Here is a 16,515-nt window from a genome sequence, read left to right as displayed (position 1 = left end):
GTTCAAATCCAGCTCCAGACTTTCTGTGCGGAGTTTGTATGTTCTCCCCGTGCTTGCGTGGGTTTCCTCCGGGCACTCCGGTTTCCTCCCACATTCCAAAGACATGCATTTCAGGTGAATTGGCCGGTCCAAATTGTCCCTAGGTGTGAATGAGCAAATGAGTTGTCTGTCCCTGTGTGCCCTGCGATTGGCTGGCAACCAGTTCAGGGTGTCCCCTGCCCACTGCCCGATGATTGCTGGGATGGGCTCCAGCCCCCCCGCGACCCTACTGAGGATAAGCGGTACGGCTAATGAGATGAGATGAGACACTGTGAGTGTTGATGAGCCACCGTTGAGGTTTTTTTTTTTCTCCTTCACTTTTGCTCACAAAGTGTTTTCTCACCTACTGCACGAATATAAAGATGTTTAAAAGTATTACTAAACACTGAGGGGCATTTTATGTTTGAACGTGGTGTATTAATAATGTTTGATTTGATAAGAGCTAATGAAAAAGTACTACCTTCTATTCTCATTTTGTACATGGAAGTCTGGATTTAAATGTGAATGTGGGTAAAATCTAGTTGAAGGTTTATAGGAAAACAAACAAGAACTTAGGACGGTTGAGACATAAAAAATACATTTATTTCTTAAAACCCTTTACAGCACAGTTTTGGATGAAAATAAAACAATTCCTAACGGTTTTGCAGATAAATCTCACCAGCAAACATTTTTCAGGAGCTCATTCACATTTTGATAAAGCCCTATGACAAACACACCATAAGGCACTTAAAACATGGTCACCATTACATTGAAAACTATATAATTTCCCCATTTTACCTACTAGAGAAGAACACAAGGAAGCTTGAACAAAAGTTTACAAAAAGTATTGTAGTACCGGAAACCCGTTTTTGTAGCAAAATCCGTTTTAGTGCAGACTTTTTATAGACTGAAATGTGCAGCAATAAAAATAGTTGGCGTTTTTGTGTACAGTATTCTGCTACAGTGCCAACAAAATGTACAGACACCGGCAAAAAGACATAATATTTTCATTTTCATATAACATACCGTTCCTAAGAGAGAGGAAAAACTATTGCATTATCCCTGCAGACAAAAAAAGATTTAGATTGGCTTTGTCAGGATATTCAAATATAAATGAGAGGATATTTCAAAACAATTAATTTAAGGATACTTTTAAATGTCACAATAGTGTGAAAATGAATGATGACAAAATAGAAATAAAGGCAACAAAGGCATTCTAACGCTACCAAGACAAACCCAACATGGGTCTAGGGATATAATATCTAAAACATATAATATATTTAAACAAATCAGGCGGTCTCTCATCGGTAATGCAAAACGTAGTAGTCGTGGACGTACATCAGGACAGCGAATGGTTGACCAATTATGAGTGACATCCAGACAGCGGCGTTGCCATAGTTACCACGTAGATGATACCCAACAAACCATGCCAAGGGAAGCTAATTAAGAGAAAAGACGACAACATTTAGGTTTATAATTAGACGGAAGGAAATAATCCCTTTAAAGATCAAACATATGTTGATATACTCCAAAGAATGCCTAGGAAAAACGTATTTGGCTAAGAAATTAAACACTCACTATACAGCTACTTAATAGCTGTGATTTGTCCAAATAAACAGTATGACTGTGATACGATGTATGAGCATCTAAAATGTTTTTTTCTCAGGTAATTTTCCCTACTGAGCAATTATTCAACTCACAAAGAAGAAAGAAAAACATATAGGGCACAAATGGGTTCAAAAATCAGCTTACCTGAGCCATCATGCCCATAAAGGCCCACAGTCTGAACATCCTCAGAGGAACACTCACCAGATACTAATTATAAAGAGGACAGAAAAAAAACAGATGGCATTGAACATTTTCAATTTTATGTCTGCGTCTAAATATTTATATGAACAGAGGGGTACTTCATGGGCTGAGCTATACCTCGTGAAAGAATGCAGACAGGAAGAAGACCGCTGACTGGCTGACTATCTTACTATAACCTCTCCTGAGCAATGGCTTGTAAAAATGGCTGCAAGTAGAGCAAAATGTGACTGAGCTTGACACTTGAATTGAACAGAAAATGTGCAGCAACATGTGACATGAAATCGCATTGTTATCTTTGTAAATATTGTACATCAAACACGCATTAAGCTGTATTCTATATAAGTTAGGGATTTTGTTTTTAACTAAAAATGTATATGAAAAAAAAAACTCCCCACTGCTGTGTGGTGTGGAAGTTTTAGCACCTGGTGCTAGTATAACAAGGATTAGACTGTGTTACAGGCATAAGGCATCGTTGCTGTCGTGCTACCTCTTAGTCTCTTATTGATGTTCACTATGTTTTGTGTACTGTTTACCCAATGCTAAGTCGATTCGACCATGGTCATCCTGGAAGGGGGATTGCCACTTGTGAGGCCCCTTCTCAAGGTTTCTTTTTTCCTCACATTGAGGTTTCGAGTTTTTCCTTGCCTGCATGTTGGTGTAAGATCAGGCGATGGTGTAATTCTAATACTGTGCAGTCCTTTGAGACATCTTGTGATTAAGGGCTATACAAACAAATGTGACTTGACTTGGCCTAGCAATTAAGACATGAAAAATATTAAATATCAAATAACAGCTCCATAACATCATAGAATCATGTACAGTCTGCTTGTATCTAAGAAGAAGTTCCCCTAAATATACTTCGATGACTCTTACTGGTCCATCTCCAAGTTTAAGTGTGTGAATAACTCACCGGAGACACCACTTGTGAACGGGAATGTTCCAGTTCTGCCAAAAATATGTCACCGTCTCGGAGTTCCTGAAATGAGTCAGGAAAAGGGATACAGAGGCTTTACAGGACTTAAATTATGGATCACTGGGCATGACACTTTCATTAATACTGATGGAAAAGTCTTTCTATCAGACAATTTTAACACCCTCTCGTACCCCCCTGGGTTTTGCAAAATGCCACTCGTCGCATTCACAGCCCTGAATTACAGTAACAGTACTCGACTGAAGACCACAGTAAATGGAGCAGAGGAAACAACAACGGCAAAACGAACAGAGCCAAATACCAACCACCAGTCTTTGTAAAATTGGCGGTCTCCGAAGCGCAGAAGCTCTGCTGAAAAGTTCAAAGATGAGTGGAAGAACCAGTAGAAAAAAATCAACCACAACAAGTGGTTGGGTACCTACAGAGAAACGGCAGAAACACAATAAAGATACCAGACATGCAATAAAAAAGGCTTTCTGTTTTAAGCAAAGCCCGATGTAATGGGTACCCACTATTTATATTTTCTACTCACAGCCAATCTCAAGAGCCTCTCAGTCATCCGAGATAGATCCATGTCCTTCAATACAAGAAGAAAGAGGAGGAACGGTTACATATTTTAAACCGTTTAAAACACGCCTGCCATGCACAACGTTCACCTCCAGCGGCTTCATAGAGCTTTGAATGATGGGAATCATCCACTAGAAGAGGAAAAAACTCAGTTATAATAAAAAACATGAACACAAGATCAAAAGAAATGCTAGAATTGTGTTAATACCTGTTGAGTTAGACCCACTAACATCTGAATGAGGAACAACTGGGGATAAACACACATTTAAAACATTAAAAGTATCAATCGTTTAAACTAGTCCCAAGTAAGCTACAGAAAACTGTTTGACCTGGAATTATCATCTACATCCGAATAAATACGTAAATGTGAAGTGGGTTATTTTGAGTTAAACATCTTTTATATGATGTGATGGATGAAATATCTCCTTACCATCTCAAAAAGCCGCCTGAGGAGGAAACTCATGCGTATCTTGGGAGAGCGAGGAAAGTTAAGCTCGTAGCACAGAGTCGGAGCAAAAGCAAAGTAGTATAAGTCTGCAGGTATACAATGAGGAAATATAAACATGGCATTCTCCAAATTATTTTGGGGTACGAGAAATCAATAAAGGAAATAAACACAATCATTAAGAAATGTACAAAAAATAAATACCTCTGATTGTAAGGTTGCCAGGGTAACACACTTTTTGATCACCCTCGGATTTTGATGACGGACCTACGAATCAAAGCAAATTGCACACTCAAACAACCACCCACAGCTCAGACTACGTAAATGTAAATGATCTGCATTTATATAGCGCTTTTCAAGTCAATGAAGACCTCCCAAAGCGCTTTACAATGTGCTTCACACTTACCCATTCACACACTCACACACCAATAGGGAGTCAGCCATGCAAGGCGCCAACCTGCTTATTGGGGGCATTAGGGATTAAAGGTTCCCAACCCCTGTGCTAAACTGTACATAAATGCCAATCTTACCTTGATAACTAACAGCTTGGTGTTGTACTTTTTGTAGTGTGTAATATTTCAAAACACCTTACCGTTTAAAGCAAATGTTGAGCAAACTATTAATCATCCGTCATGTATTTAATAACATTTTTTAAGAAGCTGTGTATGATCAGACTCCCTAAAAATAATATATTAAAATTAAGCAAAATTTGCCTATTCTTAATGCAATAAAATACCCCCAAAAACTGTAAAAGGTTAAGATGTGGTGGAAAAAAATACTCTACTTGCTGCTAAGTTTAGCTGACTTTAATTACTCGTGTTATTTTTATAGTAAACAACATTAAAATGTAGTAAATATTTAAAGAAATGTATAGAAATATACCAAAAGAATTACTGCAGAATTTATTAAAGGAATAACCTGTATTACCTCATGTGACCATCATTGATAAGAAAAACGTAATCATGTCAATTTAGGCAACACTATAATTTAAGATTAAAAACATTTTTAAACTAGTGCCAGGATTTAATTTCTAGACATTTTGGACAGATTTTGTGCCTAAATATGTTTTATGAAACTAGTGTGCCTTGGCTCCAAAAAGGTTGAAAAATACCCATTTAGATAATCTTTGATGAATTGTACTTATTTCTCCTTGTATCTTAGAACCTTAGTGAAGCAAAAGCCACATATTCATGCGTGTTTTGTAAAACTGTATCCAGAATGCTGCAATACCACATGCTAGCCCATAGATGCCACTATAAGAACATAAGCAAATGATAGAACTACGTTTGTGTGTGAGTGCATCTAACTTACATGACAATGACCTCGCCAGTTTTTTGGCCTTGATGGTGCTAAGCTCCCGACACCACATGTTGACGTCCTTATAGGAGTAAAGCTTGAGGAAGAGAATGGTGTAAGTACCGAGTGCAAACGTGCCTCCGACTGAAAAATAGGGAGGGAAGCGAGAGCTTAGTTGTGATACTGACAAAAGAACAGTAGTTTGCCTGCAGAGGCTCACAAATATGCACACTTTATCGCACGGGTACATTTTCACATTTGCGGTAGAGGCACAAATAGACTGTTGAGCCAGCAGGGTAAGGCGCAGGTCAGAACACCTGGCGTCAAATCACAGTCGATCTGATCCGTTTGCCATCTGTCTCTCTGGCTAATGTAGCCTCGAGACAGCTACTGGTGATCATAGTGAGGCACACACACGCACACTGATGCGTTAGCTTTCCATGTAAGTGATTGAGGCACAGCATTAGTTAAAATTCAACCAGCTAAATGTCATGGAGTATGTTTAAGACTGAAATTTGGTTCTTTTTCTTTTCATTATCCTGGCTGCTGTGGAGGTAGGCTTGTGTTTACATACACTTACTTGGTGGTCTTTCACACAAACCAGCCCTCTTATACTGCCCTTCCGGTGTGAACAGGAGAGCTTGGAGGAGAACAGACAGATGGGCTGACTCCTGTACTTGTTCGCCTCCCAGTAAGAGGAGAGGACAGGACCATCCGGGAGGAGAGAGGGATCAAAAAGAACCAGTGACACTTTTGGGGTTTTTATGATGTTTAGTCTGTCAACTACTCTCAATGCCAAGTCAACGTCGCAACATGATACATGCTATGCAACAACCAAATTACCATGCATTTGCAAGAAACCCATTATCAGCCTCGTAAGATGTCTCATAAAATTATACATGGCTGCGTGAGACAGATGACTAAAGGACAGAAGCAATGCCAAGGATTTATACAAGCCAAACTGTATTATGTTAATAGTGTGAAACTTCTGGCCATTAGATGACAGCAAAGACCTTGATGGGGATGTGATTTACACCTGCCTGTTGATTATGACCAAGAAAAAAGTAAAATAAACACACCCTGGTGTGAAGCAGAGAAATATCCAAATCTATTTAACTGGTTCTGGAAATTATTAAGTGCTCTCAATGTGTGCCTTTCTTCAGCTCATGTCAAGGATATCCACTTAACGTCAGATACAGTATTCAAGACTGTCCCTAGATGACCCCTGTCCTGAAAACGATACACGGTTTAAGCAAGACTAGCCACCTCCTATACTTCCCGTCCCCTCCTCTGCCAGCCAGCTGGATACAATCCAGTCATGACCAACTGGTCCATTACCACTAAGCGGCTTCAATTATGACAGGCTTATAGAAGATGTCTTTTACTGCACAATCAATTGGGATGGCCACTTCTTTGAAGGACAAAGATAGGAATGCCCTCTTAATCCTAAATGCAATGACATTATTTTCAAATTCACACATACGTCTGTTGCAGGGGCTTACTGCTTCTAGCCTGCAACACTCTTATCTGGTTAGCAATAAATCGAGAGCCATTAAGCAACAATTGAAAAAGATTATTTTAATTTCCTTTACCTGGGGTTGTGGAAGGAACCAAGAGTACCACTGCAGCAGGGAATGTCAGCATGACAGTCAAATTAACACTATGGACAAGAAAGCCCACATGCTCACTGAAAGAACCCTAGGCAAAAGGAGAAAAAAAAACAATAACAAAATAAAAAATTGGCATTACACTTAGCTGAATGTGCTGCGATTGATTACTGGTTAAGAAGGTAAAGCTTTTCAAAAAGCATTTGTTTTATCAGAATAAAACATGGCTGGAAGGTGGTGAAGTAATTCTGCCTTTTATTAGCAACCTTTATAATTACTGAAGGATGGTTTTAGAAAAGGAATCAAAAACAGATAAAGTTCATTTGATGTAAGGACTTTAAATGGTAAATTGAGGGATTGCGGGTTTCTTACCTTTGACAACTGTCTCTCTGTATAAAGAGCCACCATGATAAACACATTGGAGACTGTTGAGAACAATAAGTCAACAATTTACTACCTTCAATTTGCTATTACCTTATTTATTTGTGTATAATGCATATTTGTACCCCCCACAAAAACAAGAATTAAAGTTTGCTAACGCAAAAAGTTTGTGCAATGATTAATCGAAAAATATCTGACCACAATCTCAAAAGATTGGACACAACGAGAAGTAAACGCGGGTCGCAACGGTGAGAGAGCCAAATTCAATTTTATCTGATTATCACACTATCATAAATCATGGTACCAGAGACATACTGTATGTTAAAAAAAGAGAAGTCAGAAACTCATCCTGAAAGATCTAAATAAACACATTGGGTGTATCTGATGATGAATTGGACTTTGAAGGACATCAGATAAATGCATTGTAAATCTATCCATCCATTATATGCGCCGCTTACCCTCAGTAGGGTCGCGGGGGGTGCTGGAGCCCATCCCAGCTATCTTCGGGCAGTGGGCAGGGGACACCCTGAACTGGTTGCCAGCCAATCGCAGGGCACACAGGGACAGACAACCATTCGCTCGCTTGCTAGGCACAATTTGGACCAGCGAATTAACCATACATGCATGTTTTTGGAATGTGGGAGGAAACCGGAATGCCTGGAGTAAACCCACGCAAGCACTGGGAGATCATGCAAACTCCATACAGGAGGTTTGATCTCATGACCTCAGAACTGTGCCGCACACACGCTAACCACTGCGCTGCCGTGCTTGCATTGTAAATGTTATGTTGCTATTGCTTTAATAATTCAAGTTGTCAATAAATTATTTTTTTTATGGTCTCACAGATTCAACATTTGTCACTTAAAATGCTCAGTATGAGCTGAGAAAGTGAAACCAAATGTTATACCGTTATTTAATAAAACAATTAACGGTGCACGAACAAATACAGTACCTATAATGTACTAGCATACCAACATATCATAATGGCAAGTTTTACCATGAATAAAATCTATATCACTACAAAAATGACTAATGGTATCACAGTTGATTAACATGTTTTATTCTACACAAAAGACCTTCAAAATATTTTTGGGTAAATGTTAAAGCACACAAACCCTTTTGCCATTGGCCACACATGATTACACTCAATTTCACTGCAATCCTAGCAAAAGAAATGAGCTGGCACTAACGGACCATACAAGTTGCCATGCATGCCTTCACAAGTATTACAAGTAATTAATTTCCTTTGATTCACTTCACTAAAGATTTATTAAATGCCGACATTCATAGCAATGGCTTATCAGTGGTGTGTAAAAATGTGTTACACAGATTAGTCACAAATCCCATCAGGTTTCGCACAAAAAGAAATGAAGCAGTAAAATCCTGAAATAAAAGTCAAACTAAATTCTATTGTCCTTATTAAAGATAACAAGTTTCATTCATAGACATAGGTTATCATATATGTTCTTTTTATGGGGATCAGCCACACTTCAATCTGAATAGCGAGTGCTCGAAAATAAAGTTGAGTCAGGATGATCTGCTCTTTCAAAAGTGGTTTATGTGGCTTATTTTCTTTGAAGCACAATACCTATGCGGTACCTCGGTATATAGGCCAACTGGGCATCCCTCAAGAGACCGAGTGAGTTGCACCACTGCAGACATTCACCTTGTGCATTACAAAAAATACAAATGTGCAACTCTGCCCCAAACAAAGAAACTTAAGTCGCCAAGTCGAGTTGTTAATGCATCAAATCTAACTATTTACTATATTATATAAGCTATATTTCCGAAATGATAATTTTCCATTCTGTGTAAACATAACAGCGTTTAAGGACAGAATAATTAATTCATCAATAGGTTTTGCCTCATAACCTGAATGTGTATCTGGTAGTACAGGGGTGCCCAACGTGGTGGCCCTCTAAGAACACCTGAGTAGCCCACGGACAGGTTCTGAAACTAACTCACAAGTGATAGGTCATTGCTATTTTCCAGTAAATTTGATTCCTAACATGATGTTTTAGTGGTTGACTCAACGTTAGTATTACAATGTGGTAATAACATCTTGATATATTAGAAAATAAGTATTCGAACGCCATACTATTTTGCTATTTCCCACTTCGAAATCTATGAGGGGTCTGAAATTTTCATCATAGGTGCATGTCCACTGTGAGAGAGATAGACTAAAAGAAAAATCCCAAAATCACAATGCATGATTTTTTTAAACGATTTATTTGTGCGATACAGCTGCGAATAAGTATTTGAACACCTGAAAAAATGAATGTTAATATTTGGTACAGTAGCATTTGCTATTACAGAGGTCAAATGTTTCCTGCAGTCTTTTCACCAGGTTTGCACACACTGCAGGAGGGATCTTGGCCCACTCAGTCAGGTTTTTGGGCTGTCACTAGGAAAAAAGGAGTTTGAGCTCCCTCCAAAGATGTTCGATTGGGTTTAGGTCTGGAGAATAGCTGGTCCATGAAAGAACCTTGATATGCTTCTTACAGAGACACTCCTTGGTTTTCCTGGCTGTGTGCTTCGGGTCGTTGTCCTGTTGAAAGACCCAGCCACGACCCATCTTCAATGCTCTGACTGAGGGAAGGAGGTTGTTCCCCAAATTCTCATAATACACGACCCCAGTCATGTGCCATGTGCAGAAAAACACCCCAATGCATGATGCTACCACCCCCATGCTTCACAGTTGGGATGGTGTTCTTCGGATTGTACTCTCCATTCCTCCCAACACTCTTAGTGGAATTATGACCAAAAAGTTAAATTTTGGTCTCATCTGACCACAAAACCTTCTCCCATGACTCCTCTGTATCATCCAAATGGTCATATGCAAACTTGACATGTGTTGGTTTTAGCAGGGGAACCTTTCGTGCCATGCATAATTTCAAATCATGACGCCTTAGTGTATTACCTACAATAACCTTGGAAACAGTGGTCCCCACTCTTTTCAGGTCATTGTCCAACTCCTGCTGTGTAGTTCCGAGCTGATTTCTCACCTTTCTTAGAATCATTGAGACCACACGAGGTGATATCTTACATGGGGCTCCACTCCGATTGAAATTGACCAGTCATGTTTAGCTTCTTTCATTTTCTAATGATTGCTCCAACAGTGGACCTTTTTTCATCAAGCTGCCTGGCAATTGCTCCGTAGCCCTTTCCAGCCTTGTGGAGGTGTACAATTTTGTCTCTGGTGTCTTTGGACAGCTCTTTGGTCTTTTTCATGTAACAAGTTAAAGTCTTAATGATTGCATGGGGTGGACAGGTGTCTTTATGCAGCTAACGTCCTCAAACAGGTGCATCTGATTCAGGATGATACATTGAGTGTAGATGGACTTCTAACAGACGGACTACCAGGTCTTTCACGGTCAGACTTCTAGGTGATACACAGGTTCAAATACTTTTTTGCAGCTGTATCACACAAATACATTTTGAAAAGATCATGCATTGTGATTTGTGGATTTTTCTTTTTAGTGTATCTCACAGTGGAAAGGCCCCTAGGATAAAAAAAAAAATCAGACCCATCCATGATTTCTAAGTGGAAAAAATAGCAAAATAGCAGGGTGTTTAAATACTGTATATATTTGTGTATAAAGCACTTCTTGTATAACACGTACCCTTACATATTAGATTAGAAATCGGTATAAAATTTAGTTTTATTCCTCATCTCAAACTTTGCAGTTGGACGCGAATTCTAACCACTGGACCATCAGTGGTATAGGTGACATATAAAAAGGCATTATATTTTATCTCACCATCACACTATTTTTGGTCAGGGTAATAGAGACGAATGTTAATTGCCCTGAGGGTTTCACATATTACAATAACACTTAATAATATTCTTAAATTCTATTCTAAACATTGCTAGTGACACATGTATTTTCATTAAAACATGTGACATGCACAACGAAATTAACATTTGTCTGTGGTACTGTAACCAAAGATATTGCGACCCTTTTGGAATGTTACTTCTGGTAGATTTTGTCACTCTGACCTGGGTTCAAATCCCGTTACAACCAGTTTTTAAATAATACAGTAAAACCTTGTGTATAACGGTTACCGCAACTTTTGAGTCATTTTTAGGTAAAATAAAAGTGCTTAAAAATTACCTTATCGTCCCACCCCTAAAGGATGTTATGGGTCCCAGATTACCCAGGTACCGCACAACACTATTTATATAAATTGGCTGAAGCCTCACACACAGGGTTTCATAAATTATTTTAGAAAAATATGTCAAAATAATAGTCCTCTATGCCAATCAATAAGAAAAAGTAGCTCTTAGCTTCAAAAATGTTTTTGAGCCTTGAAGTAGAACGTACCAATTATCAGGCATACCGCAGGCCAACTGTATGGGTCCTTCAAAAATAAGGAAATCACTTGAATAGGATCCACCAGAATCCCGTACCTGTTACATTAGAACAAAATACAAGATGAAGAATAAGAACTGAGTACAGGAAATTTGACTCTGCATTTGCATACCCTAAAAAACAAATATAGGAGATGTAATGGACTTAACACACACAAACTTCACAAGAAATTCAAATTAGCTGGCATGGTAACTGGACTGAAAATACCAGGTGCCAGCATTGGAATCATAATTTGAGGCCAAGTTGGTACTGACAGAACACGTAAAATAGATCTAACAGACTGAAAACATGATGTTATGGTAAGAGCGGAATAAAAGGAGGATGCATTTGAAAGCAAAACATGTTTACCTTAAAAGGTTTTCTAGAAACAGTCGGGCATTACTAAGTACCTGTATGAAGAAACAAAAGTTATAGGTTAAAGCAACATGTATTTCCTGGTAGAAATGTTCTTTCAGTCACTTTTTTTCCATTAATGGGATAAATTCTCCGTTTTCTTCACTATTCTTTATTGCCATTACTTGTTCTTCTACTTCATCATATTTTCCTTGTATTTTTTTTTTAAATCTCTCTTGCTCACTCGCTCTACATGTGAATGGATGGTGATATCTCATTACCCCGTACAAAGGCTCCGTGCCTGGGGATGGGACAGAAGTTCAGTAGGAATGAAGGGAAAACCTCTCGTGATGAACACCACGATCTGTGTTCAAAGGCTGGATTAGCAGCAGGCAGGCTTTGCTACAGCCTCATCCCTGCTCCTATTCTCTCGCATTCAGTACTCTCTATTCCAGCAGAAAAGACAAAACTCTGAGAAATGTGTTAACATACTTGCCTTTGTATTCAATCATTGTGGCATTCCTGGAAATAATCTGGGATATGAGTACATTTGATCGAGACTTTAAATTTACTCACAGCACGTTAAGGGGACCATCGATCGAAAACAAAACACCTTGCCAAGATGTATATTTATACAGTGGTCAAAAGATGGCAAATGGCCAATTCTGACAATGAGATAGACCAAGTGAGAGTTTGAAAGCAAAGTGTCGATAAAATGCAACATACTTTTTTCTTTTTTTTTAACACTTGTCAGTCCAATACGTTGGGGATTACATTACTGTATTTGTTCACGTGTAATGCACTTTTTTTAAACCTCAAAAAGAACTCAAAGTTTGTGCGTCATACATGAGGTTTTACGGTAATTTATAACCATAACTGAGCAATAATTGAGTAGTGGAAAAATATAATTGAACACGATCGCAAAACATTGGATGCAAAGGGAATCGAACCCTTGTCTCGGCGGTGAATTCATCGAATCCCAACCACTAGACAAACAGCGATATTCATGACATACAAAAAGGCATTAGGTTTTATCTCATTATCACACTATTTGAGTCACGGTTGGTTGGTTGGTTCCCTCAACACTTAGGACCGTAGGGGCACAATTTCCTGTGGTGTGTCTTGGGCAAGTACAGCCCGGTGGCGCCCACCCCTTTCCAGGCAGACATATGTTTCCACCCGGTATCGAACCGAGAAATTAATAATAAAAAATAGAGAGGACAGAAAGTACTCCTTAAAGACATAAGACAAAAATAGCATGACGAGAAAAACAACTCTTTGGCGAATCTGATGATGAATCGGACTTTGAGGGACATTAAATAAATTTAATGTTGGTATTGTGTTCATGGTTTACGTTGTCAATAAATGATTTCAATAAAGGCTGCCCGTATTCAACATTTTCACCTAAAGTTTGAGCTGAAATAAGTGAAACAAAAGTGTACACTTGATTTTTAATTAACAAAAAATTACACAATACTCAAGTGCACTTTATACACGAATAAATACTGTATATACAGTATCCAAAGGGGTTATTGATCTATCTTCTTTATTCATTATCTGTTATTGGTCAGTTCATAATACATAATACTCTCAGCCAAAAGGCCAAGCTAAGGTCCTAGCCTTAAAGCCTTGCTACGATCATTGCGAATGCACCGTTCCCGGAGGTACTGCAATACCGGGCCGATGCGTGGAGTGGACAGAGCAAGCTCTTATTCCATCTCCGGATTGCAAAAGATTTCGACATCTACGGTATGTTTTTTTTAACAGACCCGTTTGCTGTGTTGCGAGTGTGTTGCTAGTAGCGTTTTGCTACCCTTCACAGAAACGGTTTGGGATGAAAGTTATAATATTATTATTAAAGCTTTGAAAACTCTCTCGGTGTACCGTCTTTCTTTGTAAATATGTGTAACCATGTATAATATGTATTTGCAACTGTATATTTTTGTAATGTATTTATTTTGGACAATTATTCTGATAAGTCTTGCACTGACCAATTAAAAGGAAGGGGCGTAACAGACGCGGGGGATGACGGGAAGTGGGGACCGGTAAAGATGATTGTTTGTGGACACGACAGACAAAAGTGGATATATATTTTTCCCACCCTTACCTTTGGAAATATACACTTTTTTTTCCTTGGATTACTTTTAACGGGATCTGGATTCTGCAGGTCTGCATCATATCTTAACTACCGGTATCATTTTCCGTTCATTCTGCCGGCTGTGGTTGTTGAACTGAATACGTTATGCTCAGTTAAAATCGCGGGACTCAAAGTAGGGTTTGGGTTAATTTTGTAATTGTGTTACAAGTTTTAGCGCGGGCGCACGCGGCTTATATACACGTGCGGCTTGTGTACGTACAAAAGCGGTTATCCTCCTAAAATGTGGTGGGTGCGGCTTATAATCAGGTGCACTCTATAGTCCAGAATTAACGGTATTTAAGGCAGCCTTTACTTTCCTATTCCACACGCAGATTTGGAGACGTGCGCAGGGGTGTTAAATCATATTTCACTAATATTAAAGATGTATGTGGTTACATATCCATTTCAACTACATGCATGTCATGTCAATTAATCTCTTCATTCATTTTTCCTTGACCTGACTGGGGTCACTGGTGAGCAGGAGCTTATATTTGTGGAATTACATGAGGCGGAGAACACTTTGGACTGGCTACAATTGGGCTCATTGAATTGTTTCCAGCGTCCAGGGTTGTTTGTTCATATTGTCGCCGTTTACATTACGAGTCCTGCTTGCAACCAGTCCAGCATGTGCACCTCCTCTAAATTAAACTCGCCTGCAACTCCAAAATGTACAAGCGATATTAATAAAATAAATAAATATGGGAATATGAAACTATGACCCTGAGGCTTTAAGTGAATATTCTCTTACCAGCATGACCACGCACCAGTTTAGAATCCCTCTGTAGTTACTGAAACCACTGGATGATGTCAGTAGGGACTCTTGTGTCTTGTGGCAGCTTGATGAGTCAAGAAGAAAAACGACAGTGAATGAACGAGTTGCCGCTAGGTTTGATGCTACTAAATAGTGTTCAACTTCTGAATTTAAATATGTACAGTGGATTTAAAAAGAAAAAAATGCGATTTGTTGGCACCAACAGATATGGATGAATGACAGTTACTCGACTGATCACTGGATAAATTAAGATTTTTAAGTTGTTTTTTTTTTGTTTTTCTTTCAGGGAAATCTTGTGGAAACAAACAAAATCAGTTTTTTTTAAAAATTGCCCCATACTACTAAATAAGCAGATAATTAGAATTGTAAAAGAAAAATATGTAACCTGGTGCCATCAACAAATATGGATGAATGTTACAGTTACACAACTGATCACTGAAAGTGTTAACAAGCGAAATAAACTGCGATTGCTGCATGTGGTTGAGAGCGGTTAATACAATCATACTGAATGGTTCGTAGTGGTTTCGCCGCAGTCCTATTCCGGGTTCATACACCATATTTAACAGTTTTTTTGTTTTAACGTGAATTTCACTCTCTCTCTCTTTACCCGTATTCTATATGGTGTACTGTATACAGGGGGGTATACTGTATACCTGTATACGTTTTTTAAGCATTTTGAAGGGGCGCCGCTGCTTCGCGGATTTACAGTTTTCGCAGGTGGTCTTGGTCCTTATTAACCGCGAAAACCGAGGGATTACTGTATTGCACAATTTAGGTAATTTTACAACCAGTCGGAAATCAGTCACTTTTTACAAATAATATTTGTTTACACCAGAGTTTATACCACTCAATAATGTCAAATCATCCCAGGATATGTTGAACGCCAAACTAGCAAACATGATATAGGTTAGCTTCTGCATGGCTTTCACGGCTCATTCTGGATTAAACCCATACCTGAGGTAAATTTCCCCGCATATTTTGATATAATACTCACCTTAATCTTTCATTTATATCGTTGTTACGTTTCTTTTTGTCAACCTTCGTCGTGGGCATGGCTGTCTCGCACATTCGGTCCACATAACCTGCTTCACCTTCGGGCATTTTGTCGGTGGCAACTGGGAATCGACTCACCGACATACATTTATTCATCGCTTTCAAAGACGCTCTTTTTCCCGCTGCGGACGTAGTCCTTCTCTTTCGACTAAAAGCCCCGGTAATGTCCATATCTCCCATGGCTGCCAGTTGGGGAAAGGGGGGAAAAGTTTACGCCCGAAGTTAACTTTGTTCTTCCACTTTCAGAAGTTGCATGCTTGATGCTGGATCCAGTCACGCGGGCGTGGTAGCGAAGTACAAACAGGCAGGAAGTTGTGTAGTTGTCAAACAAATCCGCCCGAAACTTGGATTTCCACACTGTCCACAATCAGGTAGGAGTGTCATAACGTCACAAGAATCATGCTGCAAGGAGAATGGGCGTGATGTAATTTGACACCATGGGTGTTAAACTCACAGCCCGCGGTGCACATCCGGTCCGGCGTTTAAATACCGTATTTTCCGCACTATAAGGCGCACCCAAAAGCCTTTATTTTTTTCAAAAGCTGACCATGCGCCTTATAATACAGTGCGCCTTATTTATGGATCAATATTAAGTCGCAAAGTCTTGCAACTAACTTGCAGCCGCCGACTAGATTGTGGTGTATGCTGGGATTTATTTACCGGCGTTTCATTGGCTAACCAATGTGTCAATCATCATTTGAATCGATCACTATTGGCTAAAGTTATTCAGAGGTAAAAGGGGCGGATCCTTTTTATCATTTACAGACTCGCATAGGCTAAAGGCGCAAAACAA

General features: G+C 39.1%; 1 protein-coding gene and 1 pseudogene across 1 annotated transcript; both read right to left on the bottom strand.

The window, feature by feature from the left end:
• Positions 1-657: 657 nt before the first annotated feature.
• dgat1b (diacylglycerol O-acyltransferase 1b) lies at positions 658-16,170 on the bottom strand. The gene is made up of 17 exons (XM_088328072.1): positions 15,664-16,170; positions 14,646-14,733; positions 11,776-11,816; positions 11,380-11,465; positions 7,046-7,098; positions 6,659-6,764; positions 5,082-5,210; positions 3,975-4,037; positions 3,756-3,859; positions 3,534-3,572; positions 3,415-3,456; positions 3,291-3,335; positions 3,064-3,176; positions 2,738-2,803; positions 1,945-2,032; positions 1,771-1,833; positions 658-1,457 (listed from the first exon to the last, which is right to left on the bottom strand). Exons 1-17 carry the CDS (start codon positions 15,900-15,902, stop codon positions 1,320-1,322), a joined length of 1,503 nt encoding a protein of 500 aa, XP_088184198.1. The 5' UTR covers positions 15,903-16,170; the 3' UTR covers positions 658-1,319.
• On the bottom strand, positions 13,410-13,493 carry LOC148372641 (U2 spliceosomal RNA; annotated as a pseudogene).
• Positions 16,171-16,515: the final 345 nt, after the last annotated feature.

Source organism: Urocampus carinirostris, chromosome 2 (genome assembly GCF_059441175.1).
Source record: "Urocampus carinirostris isolate Australia breed hairy pipefish chromosome 2, RoL_Ucar_1.0, whole genome shotgun sequence".
In the NCBI taxonomy this organism is placed as follows: domain Eukaryota; kingdom Metazoa; phylum Chordata; class Actinopteri; order Syngnathiformes; family Syngnathidae; genus Urocampus; species Urocampus carinirostris.
This window is presented reverse-complemented; position numbering and strand designations above follow the sequence as displayed.